This window comes from Neopsephotus bourkii, unplaced genomic scaffold (genome assembly GCF_033783945.1).
Source record: "Neopsephotus bourkii isolate Nb327-2 ecotype Australia unplaced genomic scaffold, CSIRO-AGI_Nbou_v1 NB_1233, whole genome shotgun sequence".
Taxonomy (NCBI): domain Eukaryota; kingdom Metazoa; phylum Chordata; class Aves; order Psittaciformes; family Psittacidae; genus Neopsephotus; species Neopsephotus bourkii.
The window spans coordinates 427,564-452,500 of record NW_026901718.1 but is presented as its reverse complement, the minus strand read 5'-3'; the positions used below and the strand labels follow the sequence as shown (position 1 = coordinate 452,500).

Below are 24,937 nucleotides of genomic sequence, written 5' to 3'. Positions count from 1 at the left end.
GGAACACTTGTTACTGTTAAAAAGAAATCCCAACACTTCCCCCCCTTGGAACACGGGAGTGAAACCCGGGGCATGGAACTGTGTTGGGTTCTTAGGGCAAACAGAAGTGACTCAAGAGGATTAAGGATGTAATTCCCCCCTTATGAGGACTCACTGAAGACACAAGAGATTCACTCCAACGGGTTATTTAATAGGACCCCAGATGTACACACCAGTGAGCAAAGGGCTCCTGGTGCCCCCAGCTGCACGTCCAGGGCTGCACCAGGAGCAGAGGTGCAGGAGGGGACTCACCCCAGGGGAGAGCTGCAGAGGTTCAGTGCCCAGCACCCAGCAGAGCCGTGCTCCTGCTGCCCCTTGGGCCATGTCCTGCTCCATCAGGCCCCAGCCCCAGCTCCAGCTCCAGCAGTGGCTGCCCCGATGCTGCTCGTGGTCCATGGAGCCTCCTGCCATGGCTGGGGCCGCTGCAGCCGCGCAGGAACCCCCGGTCCTGCTCCAAGTCCATGCACTGGGGCTGTGGAAGCTCCGGATGAGGCCCCCACGCTCAGCGCCTGCTGCTGGCCCTGGGCAGGGCTTGGGAGCCCTCGGTGCTGCGGCCGCGGAACCCCGAGGCTGAGACCTCCTCCAGGAAGCTGCCGAAGCAAAGGGAAGGTGAGCGGGGAGCGGGGCAGCGCCGCAGCGGCCTCCAGCCCTGCGATGGCACCAGTGGGAGCTGCACAACCAGGGCCTGAGGGGCCCCAGAGCAGCAGCAGCAGCAAAGGGACCTCGGCTCAGGTCTCATCTTCCCACTGGAAAAGGCAGCGCCCCAGGAGCGCGCCCTCAGCATCAGCCCCGCGCTGGTGAACAAAGGCAGGAAGAGCAGCTCCAGGCTGGGCTCGCTGCTCCCCCTCAGCCTTCCTGCAGGGTGATGGAAGGGGCAGGAAGGGGCAGGGTGCAACTAAGATGATGAAGGGAGTGGAGCATCTCCCTTATGAGGAAAGACTGAGGGAGCTGGGTCTCTATAGTTTGGAGAAGAGGAGATTGAGGGGTGACCTTATTAGTGCATATAAATATATAAAGGGGGAGTGTCCCGAGGATGGAGCCAGGCTCTTCTCAGTGGCAAACAATGATAGGACAAGGGGCAATGGGTACAAACTGGAACACAAGAGGTTCCACTTAAACTTGAGAAGAAACTTCTTCTCAGTGAGGTGACAGAACACTGGACCAGGCTGCCCAGGGAGGTTGTGGAGTCTCCTTCTCTGGAGACATTCAAAACCCCCCTGGACACGTTCCTGTGTAACCTTATCTAGGTGTTCCTGCTCCGGCAGGGGGATTGGACTGGATGAGCTTTTGAGGTCCCTTCCAATCTCTAACATACTGGGATACTGTGATACTGTGAACCCTCCTGCTGAGGCCAGGGCGAAGCAGCCCCTGGGGTACCCTGGCCCAGCTCCTCAGCCTCCTCAGAGTAGCTCCAGCTCTAAGTGAGCCACACGGGACCCTCTGGCACTGCCCATTCACTCAGCTGCATCCCAAGGAAGCTTCCAGGCAGCGCAATGCCAGAGCATCCCAGGCCCTGTAGGACTTCCCAAGGGAACTTCAGGGGTTCACTGAGTTTGAGACTCAGGCACAAGTCTGACCTCTAAAGCCAAGTGAATGGCTCCACAAATGAGGATCTACAATGGTTCAGTGGGAGCCCAAATCTGCTTCCGCTCCTGTTCCATCCCGAGGAGCAGAGCCAGGTGAAGCACTGGTAGTTTGGGAAGTCCCATTCTGGAACGCTGTGGTGCAGCTCAGAAGCCTTCTATGGACAGGGCTGAAGTCACCAGCCCTGAGAGACAGCCCCTTTGGCAGCAAAGAATCCCGGCTGCATGGGGCTGGCCTTGTCTGGAGCACAAACCAAGCATCCCTCCTGCTGCTGGTCCAGCTCTGGATGCTGGAACACAACCATGGAACCCTGGAGAGGTTTGGGTTAGGGGGATCTCAACCCCTGTAGGCACTGGGAGCTGCTCCAAGGTCTCCCTGCAGCCTTCTCTGCTCCAGGCTGAAGCAGGCAGATGCAGATCCCTGCATGGGGAAGGCCTTTGCTGTGCTGCATCCCCAGGTTTCGTTCCATGGGGTTTACAGCATCCCTGCTCAGTATCTCCACCAGCAGAGTGAAGGAATGAGTCAACCTAGAGACTGGCCGCATTGCCGGAGCAACCAGCCTCCTGCCAACACCAGAGCCTATGTGGGAGCGTTGCTGTGGCTCTGCAGAGCCTTCAGCTGCCTCCCGAGCTGCAGCCCTGGTGCCGTGACTGCAGTGAGGGAATGCCATGGGACACAGCTCCATTGGGGGCCACTCATCACAGCTCCTGGGGTGCACACACAGAGAGGTTCAACCCCGTGTCTTGAGCTGGGGACTGGATCAGAACCCCCAGAGCGTGAGCTGCAGGGCAGGGAGGGGATGCTCCCCCTCTGCTGTGTGAAGGGGAGAGCTCAGAGCAGCTCCAGTGCCTAAAGGGGCTGCAGGAAACCTGGAGAGGGGCTTGGGACAAGGGATGCAGGGACAGGGCAAGGGGAATGGCTTGAACCTGCCCGAGGGGAGACTGAGCTGAGCTCTGAGGCAGAAGCTCTTCCCTGTGAGGGTGCTGAGGCGCTGGCACAGGGTGCCCAGAGAAGCTGTGGCTGCCCCATCCCTGGCAGTGCTCAAGGCCAGGTTGGACACAGGAGCTTGGAGCATCCTGCTCCAGTGGAAGGGGTCCCTGCCATGGCTTTAGATGAGTTTTAAGTTCTCTTCCACCCCAAACCATTCCATGATCTCGCCACCATTAGAATCACGCACTGTGGTGGGACTCAGCTGGTTCCTAAGGGGGTACAGGAGCACTGCCTATGCTGGTCACTGTGATGGCAGCAGTGGAGCCACCCCTCCTCCAGCTCCATTCGCAGGCATTCCTCAGGCATCCCAAGGGAACCTCTTGCTGCTCTTGCCCAGGATCCTGCAGGGAACATGTGAGCATCACCCCTGCATCCCCGCTCCAGATGGGGCGAGCATCAAACGCCTGCAGGACCTGCACTGAGGGCTCCATCTCCAACCCCTCCCTCTCTGTGCAGGGAGGAGGGCCTGGGGCTGGTCCAGCCTCCCCCCCCCACCACCAGAGGCCAGTACCCAGTGAGGGCTGCACCAGTGCAGGGCTGACTCGAACTGGGTAACTGGGTCAGGCTGGGTATCCCCTTGGATTAGCCACGGCAGCTCAGTGCTTAACCTGTGCGCCGGCTGAGTCAGCCCCATGCACCAGATGTTGATCCTCCTCCTCCTCCTCCTCCTCCTCCCAGGCTTCCATTGGTGCTGGATTATTGACCATGCTTTAACCCTTCCTCCTCCAAACCCAGCAGAGGCTCCTTGAATCCCGTTTTCTTTGGGAAGCAGAGGGAAGCTGGAGCCCTAGCTGCCAGCCTGGAGAAGGGAGCAGTCAGAATCAGGGAATCCTGGAATGCTTTGGGTGGGAAGGGACCTTAAAACTCATCTAAAGCCACAACCAGGGACTCCTTCCACTAGAGCAGGTTGCTCCAACCTGGCCCTTGTGTCCTAACTGCCCCAGTAATCCCCTGGCCTCCCTCTAATGAACTGTTGCTTATTCCTGCAGGATTAGGGTTGATATGTCACCATAAACAAGGAGATTGTTCTATTAATGCTCTGAGCAGCCCGTGTAAGCACACTAATCCCCTGCTTTCATTGTTCTTGCCCATCCAACTTCAATTGTGCTCAACATCTGTGTTGGGAGGGTGCGGGATGGCTTAAGGGGTATCCATTCTGCTGCTCACAGAGCAGGAGAGCCCGCAGGCCTCTGGAGCTGGTTATGGTGCTAGAGCTGGGGCAGCTGATCTGTTTGAGACCGTCTGTACCGGCCTGTGTGTCACTGGGCTAAAGTGGGGGTGCGAAATGCTCTGGGTAGGGATGGGAGATGTAAGGGAGGTGCCAAGGTGGGAGCAGGTTGGATCTGACTCACTCTGTGCTGCCAGGGTTCCATGAAAATCCTCCCATCAGCCACCAGCATCCTCCCTCCCTTTGCTGCACTGTGCTGTCCAGCCCATGGACAGGGACCCCCTTCATGTCCCAGTCGCTGCTCTGCCTGCAGGAGCTGCTCAGGCCACGCTTCCCTTGGAAAGGCTGGAGGTCACTGACTCAGATATTCCATTATCATTCCCGTGGCCTCTCAGCATCTCATTGAAACCACCAGAGAAAAGCAAACCCCTTCAGACAGCGCTATTCCAGTGTGGAGTGGGGCACATCCTGGCATTCCCAGGCAGGACCTTGCTGTCAGCCCTAAACCAGCACCAGCCTTTGTTTGTTGCCCACTTTGAAATGCAGATTCTGGCAGAGTCTCCTTGTTCCTTCTGTAACCAATTCAGAGCCTGCACCAAAACGTGGTCATGGGAGAAGCCCTCCACTGACTGATGCTTGTTTCAGCACAAACCTAACGAGGTGGAGCCCAGCAACAGAGCTGCAAACCACAGAATCCCAGCCTGGTTTGGGCTGGAGGGGAGCTTAAAGCCCATGTAAAGCCATGGCAGGGACCCCTTCCACTGGAGCAGGATGCTCCCAGCCCCTGTGTCCAACCTGGCCTTGAGCACTGCCAGGGATGGGGCAGCCACAGCTTCTCTGGGCACCCTGTGCCAGCGCCTCAGCACCCTCACAGGGAAGAGCTTCTGCCTAAGAGCTCAGCTCAGTCTCCCCTCGGGCAGGTTCAAGCCATTCCCCTTGCCCTGTCCCTGCATCCCTTGTCCCAGGCCCCTCTCCAGGTTCCCTGCAGCCCCTTTAGGCACTGGAGCTGCTCTCAGGTCTCCCCTTCAGGAGCCTTCTCTTCTCCAGGCTGCCCCAGCCCAGCTCTCTCAGCCTAGCTCCTATGGGAGCTGCTCCAGCCCTGCTCATCCCCACGGCCTCCTCTGGACTTGCTCCAGCAGCTCCGTGTCCTTCCCACATGGAGGACCCCAGACCTGCCCTCAGCACTTGAGCTCCATCAAGCAGGAGACAGCCCCTGCTCACAGACCTGGTGCTCACAGACAGGACAAAGCTGCCCAGGCTCACACAGCAGCCCAACAGCAGAGCTGGGGCAGGCACCATGGCCCAACCCTCCTGCTCTCCCCACTGCTTCCCTTCTCCTTACATCGCTGCAAGGCCAGCACCAGGCAGGCTCACATTGATGCTGCTTCAAGTTTGATGCAGGCTGATGTCAAAAGCAGCCTCCAGATGCACTGGGAGACTAAGAAGTGACCCAAGTGGATCAGACCAGGCTGTTCTGTGTCCCTGCAAGATGACAAGAGGCTTCACTTGTCTCTTCTGATCAAAGAGCAGCCAGTACCTCTGCTCATCTCTTCCCCTTACTATTTCTAGGCTTGGCTACAACAGGATTTGGTTCAAAGGCTACTTTGTGAAGCAGAAGGTCGAGCAAGCTGGGTAATTTGGGTAGGAATCAGTCGATATGTGGGCTAATACAGACTTGCCTTTGTAACCCAGTTCAGAAAAGCAATTTACTTCTGGGTTAGCATCAGCTCCAACCATCTGACATGAAGCTAAAAGGGCTGATTTCAGAGCAGACACTGGGAATCTGGAGGCTTTGGGCATCTGAGGATGATAAAAGCCACTGGGTTTCCTTGTGAGGGGCTCCAGCTTCCCACTGCAGGCCTGTGCTTTGGGGTGAAGCTCTCCTGCCACCCCAGCCCAGGGCAGCTGCTGCACAACAGCTTCTCTCCCAGCACCTGGGTGTCACCAGCTCCGTGCTGCAGCACATGGGGGAGATGCCCCATTCCTGCTGTCACCCTCCCTCAGACACCCCACTGGCCACGGCCACATCCTCTTAGGGATGTGGTGGGAAGGAGCAAGAGTTCATGCTCCTGGGCTTGGCCAGCAACAAGCTGTGCTGACAGAAAGCAACCCCCCCATGCTCACTCAATCGGGTAAACTGGGTTCAGGGGATATTGTTTAGACTTAGAAACACCAGATATTCCATAGGGAATCATGGAACCACAGAGTGGTTTGGGTGGGAAAAGACCTTAAAGCTCACCTAAAGCCATGGGCAGGGACCCCTTCCACTGGAGCAGGATGCTCCAAGCCCCTGTGTCCAACCTGGCCTTGAGCACTGCCAGGGATGGGGCAGCCACAGCTTCTCTGGGCACCCTGTGCCAGCGCCTCAGCACCCTCACAGGGAAGAGCTTCTGCCTAAGAGCTCAGCTCAGTCTCCCCTCGGGCAGGTTCAAGCCATTCCCCTTGGGCAGGCATTCCATACTGACAGGAGCTGGAACATCCCAGACACAGGGACTGAGGTGAGTGAAGCTCAGCATGGTCTGTGCTCAGGTCCTGGGGGCATCAAGCCCTTACAGATGTCTGCCTCCCAGGAAAGGCAACTGGGAGCACACAGCATTCCGATAAGGAAAGCTCTGTTCTCCAGGGAGTGATGCAGAAGACACAGCCAATACTGGGCTGGCTGGTGGGTGGCAGAGAGCCTGCAGTGGAATCACAGCACTTGAGCTAATCATAGGTACCTTCACTGCTAACAAATGCACTTCTCCAGACTCCACCAGGGGTAATGAGAGCACAGTCAGGTCTATGCAGGTTTGAATCCCCGTGTGCTGCTCCAGCTTCTCATTCAGAGCAGAGGATGTGCTGAATTATAAGCAGGAAAACCCACACACATCTGCTTCCCTGCCCTTGAACTCCAGATAACACACACTGAACCTTCAGCTTGGTGATAACACCCCTCAGGCACAGTGAGCAGAGCTGGGCTTGGACCATTTGCACACATCTCAAGCGGGATGAAGATCCCTCAGGAGCTGCAAATTCCTGCCCCTATCAGCAGACCCTGGAGCAAAGAACCGGGGTTACCTCTTGGTGTTGTGGATCGTGGTCCCACCAAGCACCACGCGGACGCCCGGGTTGGTGCGGTTCAGGTTGTAGACAGTCAGCGCCTCCTCGTAGGTCGCCCCTCCAATGATGAACACGATGATATCCTGGGGCCTGCAGCAAGGTGCAACCATGGAGACGGGATCAGACAGCACACAGGGACCAACCCTGCCCTCCCCTGGCACTGCTGAGTGCAGGCAGTGATCCGGAGCACCTCCCTCCCCAGCCCAGCAGGGATGGGACCCCGCACCCCATTAAATCCCTGCTCTTCACTGGCTCTCCTAAACGTTTCCATGAGGTGCACGAGGTCCTCACAAGCCTCCTCAGCAGCACCCCCCCTGCTGCAGCCTGCGGAGCTCCTCTGTGACACATCCCCAGTGTTTAATGCATGAGCCAGACACCGGGGAAGCAGGAGCAAGTGGGGACAGCAGCGATGCTCCAGCCCTCCCGGGCTCAGTGTGAAGGGCACAGCTCAGCTGCAGGGGGCTCTTACCCTCCCTGGCCAGCCAACAGCCACTGGATGGCAGAGGGAAGCAGCAGGAGGGGAGAGGAGGGGAAGGAGAGGAGTGCATTGCGCAGCACAGCACAAACCCAGCCATGTGCTGTGCACATTCTGCCTTCAAAGGAAAGCTGCAGCTTCCCCACAGCACCCTCCCCAGCCTCTGAAGTTTTCCACTCTCAGGGATGTGCTTGCAGCCCCTAAACCAGCTCTGCTGCCATCTACAAGCTGAGAGAACCATTCCTGCAGCATCTCCAGTGTGGATCCCATCCAAGAGAACCATTCCTGCAGGATCTCCAGTGTGGATCCCATCCAAGAGAACCATTCCTGCAGGATCTCCAGTGTGGATCCCATCCAAGAGAACCATTCCTGCAGGACCTCCAGTGTGGATCCCATCCAAGAGAACCATTCCTGCAGGATCCCCAGTGTGGATCCCATCCAAGAGAACCATTCCTGCAGGACCTCCAGTGTGGATCCCATCCAAGAGAACCATTCCTGCAGGATCTCCAGTGTGGATCCCATCCCGTTGCTCATCTGCTTGAGTCAGAGCAGTCAAGTGTCTTCCCAACAAACCTGCTGCAGCCTCAAAACTCCCCTCTGCTTTCCAAGCAGGTACCTCTAGAACACAGCCACTGTGGTGGTGGAAGCAGCAGCTTCATCTGGTCTGTGTAAGGTTTGCATCAGTGACGAAGCACATGGAGCATGAGACTGGGATGACCCTGGAATGCACCTAAACTCTGCTTCCTCCCTGCTGAGAAGCCAACCTGGGCATCCCAGGGATGAACATCAGGGAATGTGGCTCCGGGGCTCCTCAGGTGAGCTCCCAGGTTAACAGCTGAATATTCCAGCACTTCACACAGGAGGAACAAGCAACTTCCTTCACTAACCAGGAGCCAGAGTTCTGCCTTAGAGAACACCCATGGAAAGCAACCCATGCTAAAGAGGAGCTGAAGGATATGATTCACAACAGGACCGCTCTCCCTGTCCTCCAGGGCTGTGTGTGTGAGCTCAGCTGAGAAAGCATCCAGCCAAATGGCTCCACATTCCATGCTGCAAGCTGCTGCTTCCAAAAAAGGAGACCTGATCCTCAGTGCCTGAGGGAACACCTCACCCATCCCTTCAGCTGGGTGTCAGCCAAAGACATGTCCAAAGGGTTCCAAATGCTTCCTCTCCTAAGGCAGTCAGCAGGAACGCTCACCTTCACAAGATCACAGGCAGAAAGACTCTGTCCAGCCATAGAGTGCTCTAAAGTAGATGAGAAACTAGCTCTAACCTGAGCGGTGATGGGCCTTTAGACAAGGGAACTTGCTAAGACGTGTCAATAGGCAGGTAAATAACTGTGGCAACCTGGGAGAGACACAGGACGAGCTGAGCCCAGATCCCCAGGGACCTTTTCCTGCTGTTTCCCAGGCTGTTGCCTGGTTCTGGCTCTGGAGGCCCCAGGCTTGGTTTTAAGTGGAGCAGTGACACTGGTGGGCTGGGTACAAACCTGCTGCTCACAGACCTATCAAGGTGGAAGGTGCTGCAGGCTTGAGGGATACAGGACCAGGATGATGTTAGTGGGAAACAGAGAAGCAAAAGGAAGCAGAACTCCTCACTGCTCTCTCCTAGGAACCCTGCTCAGTGCTTTGCATAGAGCCCCTTTCCTTCCTGCTGAATCCGGACCAGGAGCTCTTCCTCCCTTTCAACAACCACGCATTTAATACAGCAAGAATGAAGTTCAAAAGAATCCTTTCCAATTCTTTGCTGCTCAGGGAACTGCTTCCCTTTGATCACAAACCACAAAGCTTTGGGCCTGACCAGGCTGAACTCCCGCCACTCACTGCAGCACCAGCCTCTGAAGCCAGCGCAGCCCCGCTTGCCTTGGGCTCTCCTTTATCACTGGCTCTGTGGAATGATGGAATCCTGATTCCTCACTCAAAGTTGTCTGGCACTAAGGCAAAACCAGCAAATGGGCTTTTGCTTCCAAACCTGCTCACTGAAACCTGGTTTAGATGAGCCCCCCCATGGGATCCCCATGAGTAGTCAGAGATAACATGGGGCTGTGGCCCCCACTTTATGCAGCAGGTAAAGACCAGACCCAAGAGTATTTAGGTGCCTATTTTTGGTCAGTTGGGAGTTACAAACCCTCATTCTATCAGCTCCAGTGTCTTAAACCCAACCAGATCTCCCATTCCCACCAGGAAACAACCCTCCTCACACAGAAACCACCCTCACAACCACATGCCCTTAGGCTTTAGACCATTTCACAAACATCTGAGCCAGCAGCAGCACCACTGGACCCAGCCACTGTCTCAAAACCAATCCCAGGCAATAGGAAGACCTTGACAAATTTAAAGGAAAGAAGAGTTTGGAAGCTCTGCTTTTGTATTTTGGGATTTACTTTAACAAAAGTAGGGCATTCCCACCTTTCAGCTAAGAGACAGCCTGTGGGGAAGGGAGGGAGGTGAATGCTCCATCTCCCTTCATCCAGCTTCTGGTTTCCTTCAGTTTGAGGTAGGGATTAACCTTTCTTTGCAGGTTATTTGGAGCAGGATTCTCAGGGGCAGGTTCCTGGGCCCCTTTGCCAGAAACATTTCAAGCAGAAACGAAGTGAAAGAGCTCAGGAAAAGGGAAGGAGGAACTGAAAAGAGAAGCTAAAGGCAGAAGAGCATCGTTATTTCTGGCTAGCTCAGGCTGGGGATGCCTGGATGCAGTTCCTGCTGTTCTGCAGGTCTCAGTTCAGATCTACCACCAACTGCATCATCAGCCTCCTCTGGCTGGGCTGACATCCATCTCAGCCAAGGGCTGGCCTCAAGGACAGTGGTTCTGTTGCTGTTCACATCTATCAAAGCTCCCAGCCACCCTACCCAAACCCCACATTTGATGTTAAAGGGAACATGTGGAGCAAGGCAGATGGGCTTTCTTTTTGGTCTACAAGGGCCATACTAAAGGAATTGTCTCTTGTCTGACTGCAATTCCTTCTCATTCAGGACTAAAATGACATTGGCAAGGATCCAGGGAATCTCTGGGCTGATTCTCCCCACGGAGCACCTGAAGGAAGCAAAGCAATGGCAGGATCTCCTCCTCCAAGGAAACTGCCACTGGGAGATTCATTCCCAGGGAGGAAACTGCGGTGCCAAAGGAGGGATTTGTCCCAAATGCTGTCCAAGGAGGACTTGTCCCCTCCCTATGGATTCAGTGCCCTCACTCTGAGGCCTGTATTTACCTCTCATGACTCCAATGACAGCAGATGAGCTGAGCTCCTGCAAAGTCAGCTAGAAGCAGCCAGGGCTCTTTTCAGTCCCTGTTATTAGCCATATTCAGCAAGATCCTGTTCTCCTCAGGAATAGCAACTGGCTCAGAAGGGAGAGCTTTGCAGTTGGACTATTTTTGGGACTCTCCAAATAAACACCAGATGGCATGGACTGAAGTTAGGGGGCACGTTGGAATCCAGCATGTGAACATCCTGGCAGCAACGGCTCCATCCTTTTTACCTGAGCCCTTACAATGGCAATGTCACATCTTGGCCAGCAAGAAAAAGACAACCTTGATAGTCCTCTCCTTGGGAATACAAGAAAGACCTACACAATGAAGGCATTTCTCTGCCAAGCCTAAACTACAAGTTTAAGCTACAAGTGGCCACACTGGAAGGAGCTGCTGTTAGTTCCAAGCTGTGCCCCAACAGGCCCCACATACCTGTCACGGAGAGTGTTGGGACCCAGGTAGGGATACTGGCTGTCCTTGAGCTTTCCTTTGATGAGCTGATCTAGTGTCTCCTGCAGGAGAGGCTGGTGCTGGGTGTACACATTCTCAACCCCCTGCAGTGTGAGAGAAGCTCTAGTTAGGAATTCACCCAGCAAAGGCAGCAAGAGAAGAGAGAAGGTGGGCAAAGGCAGCATCTGATAGCTACATCATGTGCTCACCAGCAAGCTCCAGCAACTAACTCCCATGGGCTTCAATGAGAATTATGCCCTCAAAGCCCAGTGCATTTCCTGGTGCACCTCCGACATCCCTGCTCTGTAAAACAGCCATCACTTCATCCAGGTCACATCCATACCTTCAGTCCTTTGAGGAACTGCTTGGTGATGGCTACAGCGTCCTTGGGACTGAACAGGTCACTGCCCCGGACCCGTTTCCCTCCATACTCCACAACAGCAGACACCAGCTGTACAGAGAGAGGCAAAACCAGACCCCTGTTATCCTGGCAAGCAGCTTCCAGGCAGTTTTTGTCCAGTGAGGCTCAATGCAGGTACTGGAATGACAACCAAGGAGTCAGGGAGATTGCTTGCAAGCGGATAACGCAGCAGAGAGGCAAGGAGGGAGAGCAGAAGCATTCCCCATACCCACTGAGCAGGCAGTCTGCGTGACACTGCCTGCAGGAGGAAAGGGGCTTCATTTCCATAGTCTGCTGCAGTGAGAGCAGATCTTCCAGACAACGTGACATCATCCTGCTTCTCCTCCTCCTCTCCAGCTGCTCCCTACACTTGCCAAGCCACCCTCTCCCTCCCAGCCCAGCTCCTTTTGCAGTCTCCACAAGTCCCTATTCAGCAGGAGAAAAAGGGTGGGGAGGTGGAGGGGAAGGAGGAAGGCAGCGTGTCCCAGGCCCTGTTTACCTGCCCCAGAGCCCTGCACGCTGCCACCTCTGCCCTCCGCAATCCTTCATGGAATCATGGAACCAACCAAGTTGGAAACGACCTTCAAGCTCATCCAGTCCAACCCTTACCCCAGCACTGCCAAGGCCACCACTGCCCCATGGCACTGAGGGTGTGTGAACACTGGCAGGGACGGTGCCTGCAGCCCTGCCCTGGGCAGCCTGTTCCAATGCCTGAGCACCCTCTGGGGCAGGAATTGTTCCTCAGCTCCATCTAACCCTGCCCTGGTGCAGCTTGAGGCCGGTTCCTCTTGTCCCACCCCTCGTCCATAACACCTCTCACTCTGGAAATGGAAATTCAGCTTTTTAAAGGCTGGAACTCCTGCAGGCCCCAGCCAAGCTCCGGGGTGTGGTGCTATTCAACAAGAGCTGTGTTCAACCAACCAACTCCACTTCAATTAATCAGAACCCCACCCTGTGCTGGGCAGCATCAACAGGAGGTGAGCAGCAGGGCAGGGAGGGGATCCTGCCCCTCTGCTCTGCTCTGGGAGACCCCCCTGCAGCACTGGGTGCAGCTCTGGTGTCCTCAGCATAAGGACATGGAGCTGTTGGAGCACGTGCAGAGGCCACGAGGATGAGCAGGGGCTGGAGCAGCTCCCATAGGAGCCAGGCTGAGAACATTGGGGCTGCTCAGCCTGGAGAAGAGAAGCTGTGGAGAGCTCAGAGCAGCTTCCAGTGTCTGAAGGGGGCTGAAAGGATGCTGGAGAGGGGCCTTCATCAGGGACTGGAGCGACAGGACAAGGGGTGATGGGTTCAGACTGGAACAGGGGGGATTTAGATTGGATAAAGGGAAGTTCTTCCCTGTGAGGGTGCTGGGACACTGGAATGGGTTGAATGGAGAAGCTGTGGCTGCCCCATCCCTGGCAGTGCTCAAGGCCAGGCTGCACACAGGGGCTTGGAGCATCCTGCTCTAGTGGAAGGGGTCCCTGCCCATGTCAGGGGTTGGAGCTGGATGAGCTTTAAGGCCCCTTCCAACCCAACCCATTCCATGATTTCCCACCCTGAGCCCCGGTCCATGCAGCTGGAGCAGAAATGCAGCCCTTACCTTGCGGTACTTGTCGGCCACCCCCCTGTTCCTGAGCTCTGTCATCAGCCCGGGCAGGCTGTTGCTGCTGTGGCGCTCGTAGTGCAGGGCATAGAGCATCACCAGGCGGGCAGCATCCAGCTCCGTCACCTTGGGGTTCTGCAGCAGGCGCCGCACGTTCTGCACCAGGACGAGGAGCAGCGTTAGCACAGAGGCCTCCAAAGGACATGGGGTGAGGCTTAAAGCCAGCCTGGCAACAGAGCTGCTCCCAGGGGGGTGCAGGGGGGGTTACACTGGGCCAGAAGCAACACAAGGTTTAAGGGAAGTACAACAGAGCACACGTTGCTTTGGGCTCTTTTCATGAAGCCTTGTGAAAGGGTTTAGATTCATGGATTCAGCTCTAGATGCTGTCATTTGTTTGAGTAATTCCAAAACTCCAGGCTAAAATCCTGGCTTTCGGGAGGATCCACAGGAATTTTACCTTGGTAAGGACAGGAATCCACCTGCAAGGGGAGGGAGGGAGTCCCACAGAGACTCTGGTTGCTGGCAGTGTAGTGGCAATGCCTATGGAAGCAGGAAGAGTGTGAAACAGAAAAGCTATTGTCCCTCTGAAGAAATGGGCCTCAAACCCTCCCATTCAACTCCGAGGGCTCATGTACTATGTCAGGATTAATAAGAGACCAAGGGCAGAAGAACCAAAAAGTGCTGGGGCCACCACAGGAATGGAAGTTGCTGAAGTTACAGCAGGGGGGGAACAATTCTGCCTTTATTTCATGCACTGCCTTATTCTCCATTGTGTCTGTGGCCTTGGCCCTTCCACTGCCATTAGGAGCCTGCAATACGGAGCAGCCTGGGGCAGTGCAGCTGCAGAGATGCTGATTCTTATGGAGAAAGAGCCCCCATTCCAGAGTTTTGCATTTATTTCCTATAGCTGCTGTATGTTCCCAGTCTATCTCAGCTAGAAATACAATAGAGCCCTTCAGGCAAGTGGCTGTGAGTAAACTGCAGGCAGCTTCTCTGCTTTAAAACAGCACAGATACCAAGCTAGTGCAGATCAAGACCTCAGTTAGCCCCAAGGTGAGCTCCAGGAAGCACCCTGCCGTGCCAGGGTGGCACTGGGTGCAGGCTGACCTGCCTGGGCCTCTGGACAGTTCCCAGCTCTCCTCCCCACAGTGCTGGGAATGCACCAGCATCATCCCACAGGCTCACATCACCCCTTTCTCCAATGAATCAGAGATAACTCAAGAACAGACAGGAGGAGACCAACATTTCCAAACTGCTCTCCAAAGCCAAGCCCCTACATTCCAACACTAATGCCCTGTGCATTGCCAATTCCAGGTCACAGCACAGACACCATGGGCTGATGGGTTAGAACTCAAAGCGTCTGACTTTGAAACTGCAAAAGCTTCATCTAGAAACAATCATAGAGCAGGAGAAGCTCAGAGGTTGTGTTCAGCAAATGCATTTGATGGCTTGAGTCCCACTCCAGTACTTAGTCATCTAAGTCCTACCAAATATAAGCTATGGAACAACATCTCTATGCTCACAAGTGTCTGTAGCTGCAATGACTTCACCAGGCCTGGACTGATTCACATCAGCTCAGGAGCTGGCAATAGATTACAGCACTTGAAGAGTCTAATATTATCTCCTCTAGCCACCCACTTGGAGCACAGAATAACAAAGCTGACATGGATTTCAAAGCTGTTGGAGACACTAATCTTTATTTTCTAGGCTAAATGTGTGAAGGAGTCCATTATATGGTGCAACTTCTGCCTTAGCTACCAAACATGAAGGAACTGGTTTTAATGCCCAGTTACTGGTTGAACTCTGCTGCACCACAGTCACACCAACACTGCTCTTTGCTCTGAGTAGGCAGCAACCACAATCCATCACTGCTGTCAGATACTAGGTCAGGTCATGGAATCCAACCAGCCAGCATGGGGTCAAGACTTCAGTCTGTCCCCAGCTATAACAGAAGCCTCTGTTAGGCTTATTCAGCCCCCTTTGCCACAGAAATATTTTCTCTAAGAGGCTTTAAAATACATTTTCAAAGAAACAGGTAAAAAAAATAGGAAAGAAAATAAAAGCAAAAGGTAAAAGGCAGCTCCTCAATCAATAGCCTAGTTTAGATTCCATTTCTCCTCCCCAGACCCAAGCCTCTGAACAGGGTTGTTTCCCTGGTGCCTGCCAGGAGCCAGCTGACTGCATACAAAGGCGGCACATTGCATTGTGAAATGGGAAGGCAGAACTTGCAAAGATGCTTCTCAAGCCAGTTATTAACTATGATTCATCCCTAGCTGAACCGAACAGGGAGGAGAAGAGTCATTCTCCCATCTAATGGGCCAACCCTGCAGGATAGCTGCAAGCAGAATTCCCACTGACTTGCAGTAGCAAACCTCCATCAGGAGGGGAGTTCCAGGATCAGACCAGCTCGGTTCAGACACAGGATGAAGACAAGGAGCCCGGGGTACCTGGAGAGCACTGGAATGGTCATTCTGGCACGCCAGCTCCTGCTCCACCTCCGACACCTCCAGCAGGTTCCGCTCAGCAACCAGGCGTGAGAGCTCCCCCACCACGGTGACGTGCTTGGACACCGTGCCCGACATCTTCTTGAACTGAGGGTAGTTCTCCACGAACGCCTGCCATAGGGAAGGCAAAGCAGCTGCCCTTCAGCAGGAAAGAGACCCAGCAACAAGCTGCTCGGCATCACGGAATCCCACACTGGTTTGAGGTGAAGGGACCTTAACGCTCACCCAGTTCCAACCCCTGCCATAGGCAGGGACACCTTCCACTGGAGCAGCTTGCTCCAAGCCCCCTTCAACCTGGCCTTGAACACTGCCAGGGATGGGGCAGCCATAACCAATCCAAGACAAGCTGTAGGGCTCTGGGGTTCCAGCAAGCTCTAAGGAGCAGCTTAGGAAGCAGGCAGGAGGAGCAGTGGCCTATGGAAGTGTGTGGCCTTCAGCAAAGAATCATTGTAATGAACACAGTGCACAAAGGATGTTCCCACTCCCCAAAACTAGCACACACAGAGATCTGGGCTCTTGGCACTGGTGGTGAGGGCTGTCAGTGCACAGAACGTGGTGACCTGCATGATTCTGCAATGCACGTCCAGTCAGTTATGTGGAGATTGTCTGTACCTTCATATCTGCTATGGATTCCAGCTTCTGCTGCTCCTTAGGTTTCCTCCTCTGGAAATCCTCCATGAGGTTCTTGATGTTACTGCCAATCTCTGCGAAGTTCAGATACATGTTCTGTGTGGAACAAGACAAGGAGCTCACAGAGCTATCCCAACACGAGTCCTAATGCAATCAGACAAGGTGGCACTTGAGCACTGCCAGGGATGAGGCAGCCACAGCTTCTCTGGGCACCCTGTGCCAGCGCCTCAGCACCCTCCCAGGGAAGAGCTTCTGCCTAAGAGCTCAGCTCAATCTCCCCTCTGGCAGGGTAAAGCCAGTGAGATCCCACTAGGAACCTACATTGGCATAGAACTCATCATTCTCAGCAGACAGCACCACCTCCCGGAGGTCTTTGCTTATCCCCGGCACGCGGGAGAGGTCGATGCGGTTGTTGTTAATCCCCAGCAGCTCATGAACCATGGCCTGGTACGTCCACTAGCAATGAAAGAGAAAGGCAAATAGCAGAGACACCTTCCACTAGAGCAGGCTGCTCCAAGTCCCACCCAACCCGGCCTTGAACACTGCCAGGGATGGGGCAGCCACACAATCCAAGCAAGAGCAGGGTGGGTGTGTGGATGATCCAGCACCTCAATCCAGGAGCCCATGGGCTATTAACACATGCCCTTGCCCAAGAGTGAGCCATTCACCTGGTTCAGGAGTGGGGTGATGGCATCATCAGAGCGGTCCAGAATGAGAAGCAAAGGAGGGACCTCAGTGCGCCGGAAGTCAAAGAGCTCATACTCTTTGGTGATGACTTGCTGTGGAGAAAAGGTCCAAAAAGCTCAGGTACACCTGCAAAATCTCCTCTTTGGTGGGATACAGGAGAACACAAAGGGATATCTGGTGAGAAGTAAGTGGTACTGCTCTCTCAGGCTACACTGCTAATGAAGGAGTAACCCCTGCTCTCAAAAGCACCAGAGAACCTACTGATGGTGATGCTGAGGGGAAATGAGGTTCTTCACCTGCTCTTTGGCTGGGAGCAGGCAGAGATGAGGGATGTGGCCTGCCCAAAGCCATGCAGCACATGACAGAACTGATGTGAACTGGCTGAAAAAGGGGATTTCTCTCAAATAGATCAAGAGGTAGAAAAAAGAAATGACATTTTAGTCCCTGCCAAAAATACTGAACATCTCTGCAGGTTCTCACCGGACCTTCACACACTCAGCAAGCCTCTTTGCTGGCTCCGAAGAGAGCTGGTACCGAATCATGGGGCACTTCTTCAGGGACAAAAGCAGAGCCGTCAGCCCTTGAGTTGTCCTGGACAGCTGAGCTGGATCCCAGTTGCGACCCTGCAAGGAAAAGCTGTCATGGATCCACAATCCCCACACTCTTCCTCACCTAAAACCTGACTCCTAAGCCTGAAAGGGAGCTGTAGTTTGAAGGAGCAGGTACAGCAGAGGCCACACTCTGCATTCCCTCGTGTCCTCTCCTCACACAGACCAGCTCCCCTCTTCCACACCCACACCACCCCAGCTTGCTGTGGCTGCTGCTCTCCCTCTTACCCCCACAACACGCCCTGGGGGAACAGGAGCTTTTATCCTACCTGGCAGCAGCCCAAGAGGTTGAGAGAAAAAACATGTGGATTCACTGCAATGTAATCGCCATAGAACTCCTGCCAACAGGGAAAGCAGATACAGTCACAGGTCCTGCCAAGCCACCTTCAGCCTCCAGCGTGCATGTCCCAGCCCCAGCCATGTCCCATGTTCCACCCCAATCCCCAGCAATGCACAGACAAGGACTTGGATCATTTCTCCTTTCTGCAGCTGAGCCAAATGAGTCCCTGCACTGCTGCTGCCAGCTCTGTGCCCATCTGCCATGTACATGTTTAGTGTGTGGAGCTCCTTGTCAGCACCACAGACGTGCAGCAGCCCTATGAAACACAGGCAGCAGCAGAGCCACAAGCAGCTCTGAAGGCTGCAGGGCAGGGAGGAACAGGGGAGTTCTCCTCCCTTTTAATCCACATCTGTGTTCATCTCTTCTCCCACGGGAGGCTGCTGCAGTGCTGCTGCACGCTGTGCATGCTGTTCTGGAGCCACATTGCCACACCTGAGCTTTTACCTTGTGTGGCCACTTTGCTGCAGCTTTTGGGACAGAAGATCTACTGAAAAGAGCCAAACCAGTCCCAACTCACCTGAACTTCAGCCACAACCTCCTGCTCATCAGCCTCAGCTAAAGACTTGACATCACTCTTACTGATCACGTTGCTGAAGTCTGGAAGAGAACAACGGGGAGAGAACAGTCGGGCTCCGTGCGGGACATGGAACACACAAGAACACCATGGAATGCTCTCCCCAGGCTTTCCTCTGGCAAAACAGCCCAAAGCAGCAGCACCACGGCCCCTCTGGCAGCACCGCAGAGCGGCAATGACATCTAGAGGCCACTTCAGCGCATCTCCCAAAAACATCATCCCTCCGCTGGGACCGGGGCTGGAAGGTTCCCCTGGAGCACAAAACCTGCTGAAGCTGTTCCGCTTCGTGTTTATTTGCTTCATAACTTGTGCCTGCTTTCACCTGTGCTCTTCCTATAGAGCAGGGACAGGCCAAGGGGAATGGCTTGAACCTGCCCGAGGGGAGACTGAGCTGAGCTCTTAGGCAGAAGCTCTTCCCTGTGAGGGTGCTGAGGCGCTGGCACAGGGTGCCCAGAGAAGCTGTGGCTGCCCCATCCCTGGCAGTGCTCAAGGCCAGGTTGGACACAGGGGCTTGGAGCATCCTGCTCCAGTGGAAGGGGTCCCTGCCCATGGCAGGGGTTGGAGCTTGAGGAGCTTTAAGGTCTCTTCCACCCAAGCCAGTCTGGGATTCTACAGTTCTATGATACAGATGTGGGACAATGGGGCTGCTCCCATGGACAGGCCTTTACTAAAATGCTAAGAACATGTGGATTCTAGTTTTCATGCTGTTTAAGTCACCAAATTCTATTAGAGAAAGGTACCTGGCTATGAGACAAAATAATTACACTGAAGCAACTCATAAGAGATCTTTACAAAGCAACACCATAAATCTGCATTCCTCCCATACAACTCAGCCCTAAACATTTCTGGGATTTTAATGCTTCACGTTGCTCTCGGGCAGGTTCAAGCCATTCCCCTTGCCCTGTCCCTGCATCCCTTGTCCCAAGCCCCTCTCCAGGTTCCCTGCAGCCCCTTTAGGCACTGGAGCTGCTCTGAGCTCTCCCCTTCAGGAGCCTTCTCTTCTCCAGGCTGCCCCAGCCCAGCTCTCTCAGCCTGGCTCCTATGGGAGCTGCTCCAGCCCTCGCAGCATCCTCTACCGCAGTCAGTGCCCCTGAGGCACGCACTCACAGATAAAGTAGATGCTGTACTTGGGCCTCCGCAGCTCCTGGATGAGGAACTCCACGTTCTCCTGCATGAAAACAGCAGCAAGGAGAGGGCATTGAGGAAGCGCGGAGTGCGAGGGGCCGGGGCTGGCCCGCACCGCCCCCGGGGGCAGGGCCCTACCTTGGTGGGCCGCAGGAAGCAGATGGCCTTGAGGTGCTTCATGGGCTCCCTGTTGGCGGAGTCGAGCCGCTCGAAGAGGTACACCTCCTTCTGCAGGATCTCGGACTGCGTGTACACCATGCTCACCACGCCGGTCTGCGGGCGGGAGCAGCGGCGTCCGTCACCGCGGGCCGCGGGCCTGGGCCCGGGCCCCGCCGCGCCGCTCCGCTCCCCACCCGGCCCCGCCGCTCACCGTCTCCCGGTCCATGAGCAGCACCTTCATGCCCGGCCCGCTGTCCTCGATCATCTTGGACACGTACTGCTTGACGGCCAGCACCGCGTTCATCCCGGCTCGGCTCCGCTCCGCTCGGCTCGGCTCCGCTCGGCTCGGCTCGGCTCCGCTGGGCCCGGCCTGGCTGCGCCCCGCTGCCCGCTGGGAGCTGTAGTCCGGCACCGGGACAGCGGCGCGGTGGGGGTGCGCACAAGGACTTCAACTCCCAGCAGCCACCGCGGCGCCTCCCGCCGGCCCTGCCCCCGGGGCACCCGGAACCTGCCTCAGGGGAGCGCGGCCCGGCCCCTCCGCCCCTCGCGTCGCTGAGGGCGGCTCCTTCGGAGCGGGTACAGCCCCGCAGCCTGGTTGGGAGGGGAAGGAGCTTAAAGCTCGCTAAAGCCACTGCAGGAGGAGCTGCTCCAGGTGAGCCGCGAGTCGCGGGGGGCAGAATTAAAGCAGACGCAAAAGGCACTTCACTGGGTGTGGGCAGGAGGAAAACCTGACCCAGCTCTGCAGTGCGGCCGAGGGCGCAGTAACGCAGCTCCCCCATCGCCCCCGTTCCCCAGCACCCACTGCAGCTGCCCCAGGCCAAAACAGACACCTGGAAACCTGGCGTTTAGGGTCCCAATGCAATGTGTTCATGGACAGATAGTGCTGGAAGGAGAGACCGTACCTGTGCCGCCAGCCCCTCCCTCACAGAGGCAGCCAGAGGGGCCACCTGGGCTCTGCTCTGGTGGCCATGGCTCAGGTCAGACGTGTCGTGCATTGCCGTGCTGCTCATCAGCCGCGTAAAGGGCATCACCGACAGCAGGCGACGGTCAGGGAGCTCCCAGGTCCAAGGGGAGCCTCAGGAAAGGCCCAGGTTGGGTTTCCCTGCAGGTCTCAGGGCCAACCAGAGCAGGTAACTGTGAATTCAGATATTGGGATTGCCAGGGTGCTTAAACCAGCCCTGGAGCAGGCTCAGGCCTGCAGGACGTGACCCCTAACTAAAGCGGAGGAGGGAAACCGAGGCACGGAGCAGCCCAAGCTTGGGCTGCAGGAAGCGGGCCGATGTGGAGGGATTGGGTGGGTGCTGCTGTAGCAGGCACTGGTTGTGATGGTCCCCTTGAGCAACTGCATCCTTCTGCATCCAGCCCGGCCGGAGGCTTCATCCAGGAGCAGGGGTGATGAGACAGGTGAGACGTCAACCACAGAGCGGCCTTAAGGCAGAGTGAGGAGGAGGAGGCAGAGGAGATGGAGCGCCAGGGCCACCAGCGTGCTGGTGATGGTGCAGGAAGCAGCACTGGAGGACTCACCTGGAGGGCACGGGAGGGCTGTGAGCTGCCGAGCCCTGGCAAGGGACCCCCAAACCCCTCCTCATACAAGCTCCTGCCAGCCACCAACCCACCGGAGGCATGGGCCACCTCCAGCCTGGCAGGGACCCGCTGTCCTCAGGGTTTGCAGCCCACCCACCCCAGTTCTGCCCTCTCTGCAGTACCTGTCCAGGAGCAGGGGTGCGTGTAGATCAGCGAGGCGTTGTTGGAGGACACGGGGTTGCTGACCGTGCAGGTGTAAGTATCTGGTGAGGAGCTGAGGGACACGTGCAGCTCAGAAGCACTGACACGGCTCCACTGGATCTTGGAGTGGGAGATCCACTCATAGGTCACCGCTTGGAGCCCCACTGAGCACTCCAGGGTTGCTTCGCACTGCTCCGGGTCACCCCTGATCACTTTGGCATTCACAGTGGGCTTTGGGACCAGCTCTGCAAGAGGCACCGGGATGTCACAGCCTCCCCCTTGTCCCGTCGTGGGATGCTGGCACAACCCTCCCATGTTCCCAGCTCACCGTACACCGTCAGGAGGACGCTCTCAATGAGCCCCTTGCCCGTCTCATCCTCCATGTACAGCTGGTACACGCTGCTGTCACTCTTCTGCAGGCGGCTGATCTTCAGGGTGTTGTTGGAGAAGAGCTGCAGGCGCCCTCGGTAGCTGTTGTTGCGGTACCAGACCTCCCCGCTGCCGTCCCGGCTGGCCAGTTTCAAGGTGTTATTGCGGCGCCAGTGGACTTCATGGTAGGAGATGTTGCTTTGCAGGCTCGGACTGAGATATGCCACCCCGTGAACAGCCCCGACCACCTCTGATGATGGCTTCTGGTGTGCCTGGGATGCTGGGAAAGTGCAGACCAGAGCTGCTTGGCCAGCTTGGACAAGGGGTGATGGGTTCAGAATTCAACAGGGGAAGTTCAGGTTGGAGATAAGGAAGAAGCTCTTCCCTGGGAGGGTGCTGAGGCGCTGGCACAGGGTGCCCAGTTTCTGGGCACTGTTTCTGGTGCCCTGTTTCTGGCAGCATTCACAGCCAGGCTGGACAGAGCCTTTGGTGTCATGGTTTAGTGTGAGGCATCCCTGCACATGGCAGGGGCATTGGAACTGGATGATCTTATTGTCCTTTCCAGCCCGTATTCTATGCTTCTATGTTTCTAAATTACAAGTAACCCATTTGCTCACTGATTCATAGAATCATCATGGAATGGTTCTGGTTGGAAGCGACTTTCAAAGCTCATCCAGTCCCAACCCCTGCCATGGGCAAGGACACCTTCCACTAGAGCAGGCTGACTAAACCCGGTCAGCCACACAGCTTCTACTCCCCCCTCTCTTTCTTTCCTTCCCCCCTCCCCGGAGGAATGGGGAGGAGAATGGAAAGAATGTAAGTCCCACGGGTTGAGATAAGAACAGTCCAGTAACTGAGGTATAACACAAATCACTGCTGCTACCACCAATGATAATAATGATAAAGGAAATAACAAGGGGAGAGAATACGATGCCACCCGCCAAAACGACCCCAACCGAGAAGAGTGAGTGTCCTTCCAGGAACTCCCAGTTACCTCCTGGGCATGACGTGCTGTGTATGGAATACCTCTTTGGTCAGTTTGGGTCAGGTGTCCTGTCCCTGCTTCCTCCCAGCCTCCCCTCCTCCCTGGCAGAGCATGAGGCTCACCAAGTCCTTGGTCAGGGTAAACATTACTTAGCACCAACTGAAAACACCAGTGTTACCAGCACTGTTCCCAGTCTGAAAGTCAAAACACAACGCTGCACCAACTACCAAGAAGGAGAAAAATGACTGCTACTGCTGAACCCAGGACACCAACCTGGGATGGGGCAGCCACAGCTTCTCTGGGCACCCTGGGCAGTGCTGCCGCGCCTCTGTGCTCTCTCAGCCACGTTGCAGAGGCAGTTGGTTTCTGTATTTCCTCTTCCCCACACAAGTGACCACAGTGAAGTTGTTTTTTCCATCTGAGTTCATTTTGGTCGCCCCCCTCCCTGACTCCTGGCTCACCCAGAGCAGCTCCTCACCCCCAGCCCCATGGTAGCGATGCCGGGGATCCCATGGGAAGGGAGCCGGTGAGTCACACCCTGGGCACAGCACTGGGATGGGAGGAGCTGAGGTGGAGCGGGATACAGGGAGGGTTTACCCATGAATGCATCCCCAAGGTCCCCACCCAACCCCAAAGCCATCTCCCCCCCAGTGCAGCTCCCTCACCCTGAGGAACCCAGCACCGTACCTTGTGTGATGCAGAGGAAGAACAGCAGCACCGTTGTCAGCCCAGCCACCAGCCTGCTCTCTGCATCCAAACCCAAACTCCAACATGCAGCGGTTCCCCAAGGACCGCATGAACCAGTCTGCGCCATGTGGCCACAGCCCCTACACCCCTTCAAGGCGGGCTTTGCTCAAAAGGGGCAGGAGTAGGAACGTCGAAACCTTTTCTGCTTCTTCCTTCACTTCCCACAACCAGTAAGCATCCGCTTTGTAAACCCCAAGAGCACACGTGCAGTTTGTTCAACGCTGTTCGTGCGCAGCCAGCAAGACAGGCAGCAGCCCCAAACCTCCCTGGGGACACCACGCACAGGACCCCATGGACCCCGACCCCATCACCACCACTGCAAAGGGAAATGAGACACAGACCCCAGGGGTCACATCTTCCCTTACAGCTGCTGACGCACAGGGATCCCATTTAGAGTCATGGAATGGTTTGGGAAAGCTCATCCAGTCTCAACCCCCTGCCACGGAGAGGGACACCTTCCACTAGAGCAGGTTGCTCCATGCTTCTGTTCATGAAGCCTTTGCTGCAATGGAGTTGATACCTGGTGCAGAGCAGGCATACTCAAACCCGAGCCCCTGCGCTGGGCTCTGTAATGACTGGTTTTGCTGTGTGATTTATTTTGTCTTGAGTGGAAAGTATTCAAAGCAGAGTTGTGCTACTGAGTGCTTCACTGGAGACAGCCCTGCAGAAGGGGGCAGAGCGTCGGTTCCAAGCTTGTACCAGAACTGCATCCTGCTACTACAGGTCTTTCACCTCAAAAGAAGAGGATCTAACCAGCGAGATTCAGTTTCAGGTGCAGCAACAGTGTCCAGATCCTCCCAATGCTGCAGGGCAGAGGCTGCATCCCCACTGCTGCCGCTGCATTGCAGCGTCATGGGGCTGGGACCCAGCATGAAGCTCCCCCAGAGAGGTGGTGAGCACCAGTGCTCGCAGCCACGATGCCCATCAGTGCAGGAAACCCCCCAGTACTCTGCCCTGCTTTGGGATCTACAGCAAGGAAGGGGTGGTCCTTAAAACCTCATCAAGGAAAGGCCCAATCCTCGTCCTCAGGGAAGTGATCTGGACTTCAGTTTGCTCCTGTTCTCCCCATAGTAAGTGCTTGGAGATGGGAATTGATGCCCCAGTCCTGTCGGGGTCCCTCTGTTGGGGATGGAGCAGCTTCAGTGAAGAGCCAGGGATGGGGAAGACGCCACTCACTTTTTCCACTGCTGGAAAAAGGTAAGAGAAGCTGGGCTGGTTCTGTGGGCTCAGGGGATGAATTACTCAGCACCACCAGAGCTCAGCCCACGCAGCTTTAGCAGGAAGAAGGGTTATTTCCTTTTGCTTTCTAAAAGTTTCGTTGCTGTTTCTGTTTAGACAGCAGCCAGCCTGCACCTCATATTGCTGAAAGCTTGGGGACATTCCCCATGCTCCAGCAGTACAAAGGCTACTACTGAGGTTTGCATGCAGAGATGATCCATGGAGGTGTT

At 55.7% G+C, this 24,937-nt stretch overlaps 2 protein-coding genes across 2 annotated transcripts; both read right to left on the bottom strand.

Moving 5' to 3' along the window:
* Positions 1–481: 481 nt before the first annotated feature.
* On the bottom strand, positions 482–20,017 carry VPS45 (vacuolar protein sorting 45 homolog). The gene is made up of 15 exons (XM_061364404.1): positions 19,875–20,017; positions 19,643–19,777; positions 19,487–19,547; positions 18,323–18,402; positions 17,735–17,803; positions 17,343–17,480; positions 16,839–16,949; positions 16,492–16,626; positions 16,153–16,266; positions 15,484–15,651; positions 13,034–13,192; positions 11,395–11,502; positions 11,034–11,155; positions 6,839–6,970; positions 482–629 (listed from the first exon to the last, which is right to left on the bottom strand). The coding sequence occupies exons 1-15, from the start codon at positions 19,965–19,967 to the stop codon at positions 542–544; spliced, it is 1,713 nt and encodes a 570-aa protein (XP_061220388.1). The 5' UTR covers positions 19,968–20,017; the 3' UTR covers positions 482–541.
* An 870-nt stretch (positions 20,018–20,887) lies between these two features.
* On the bottom strand, positions 20,888–23,624 carry LOC133218204 (CD48 antigen-like). Its single transcript, XM_061364390.1, has 4 exons — positions 23,430–23,624; positions 21,717–22,037; positions 21,370–21,633; positions 20,888–21,187 (listed from the first exon to the last, which is right to left on the bottom strand). The coding sequence occupies exons 1-4, from the start codon at positions 23,554–23,556 to the stop codon at positions 21,093–21,095; spliced, it is 807 nt and encodes a 268-aa protein (XP_061220374.1). The 5' UTR covers positions 23,557–23,624; the 3' UTR covers positions 20,888–21,092.
* Between the last annotated feature and the right edge of the window lie 1,313 nt (positions 23,625–24,937).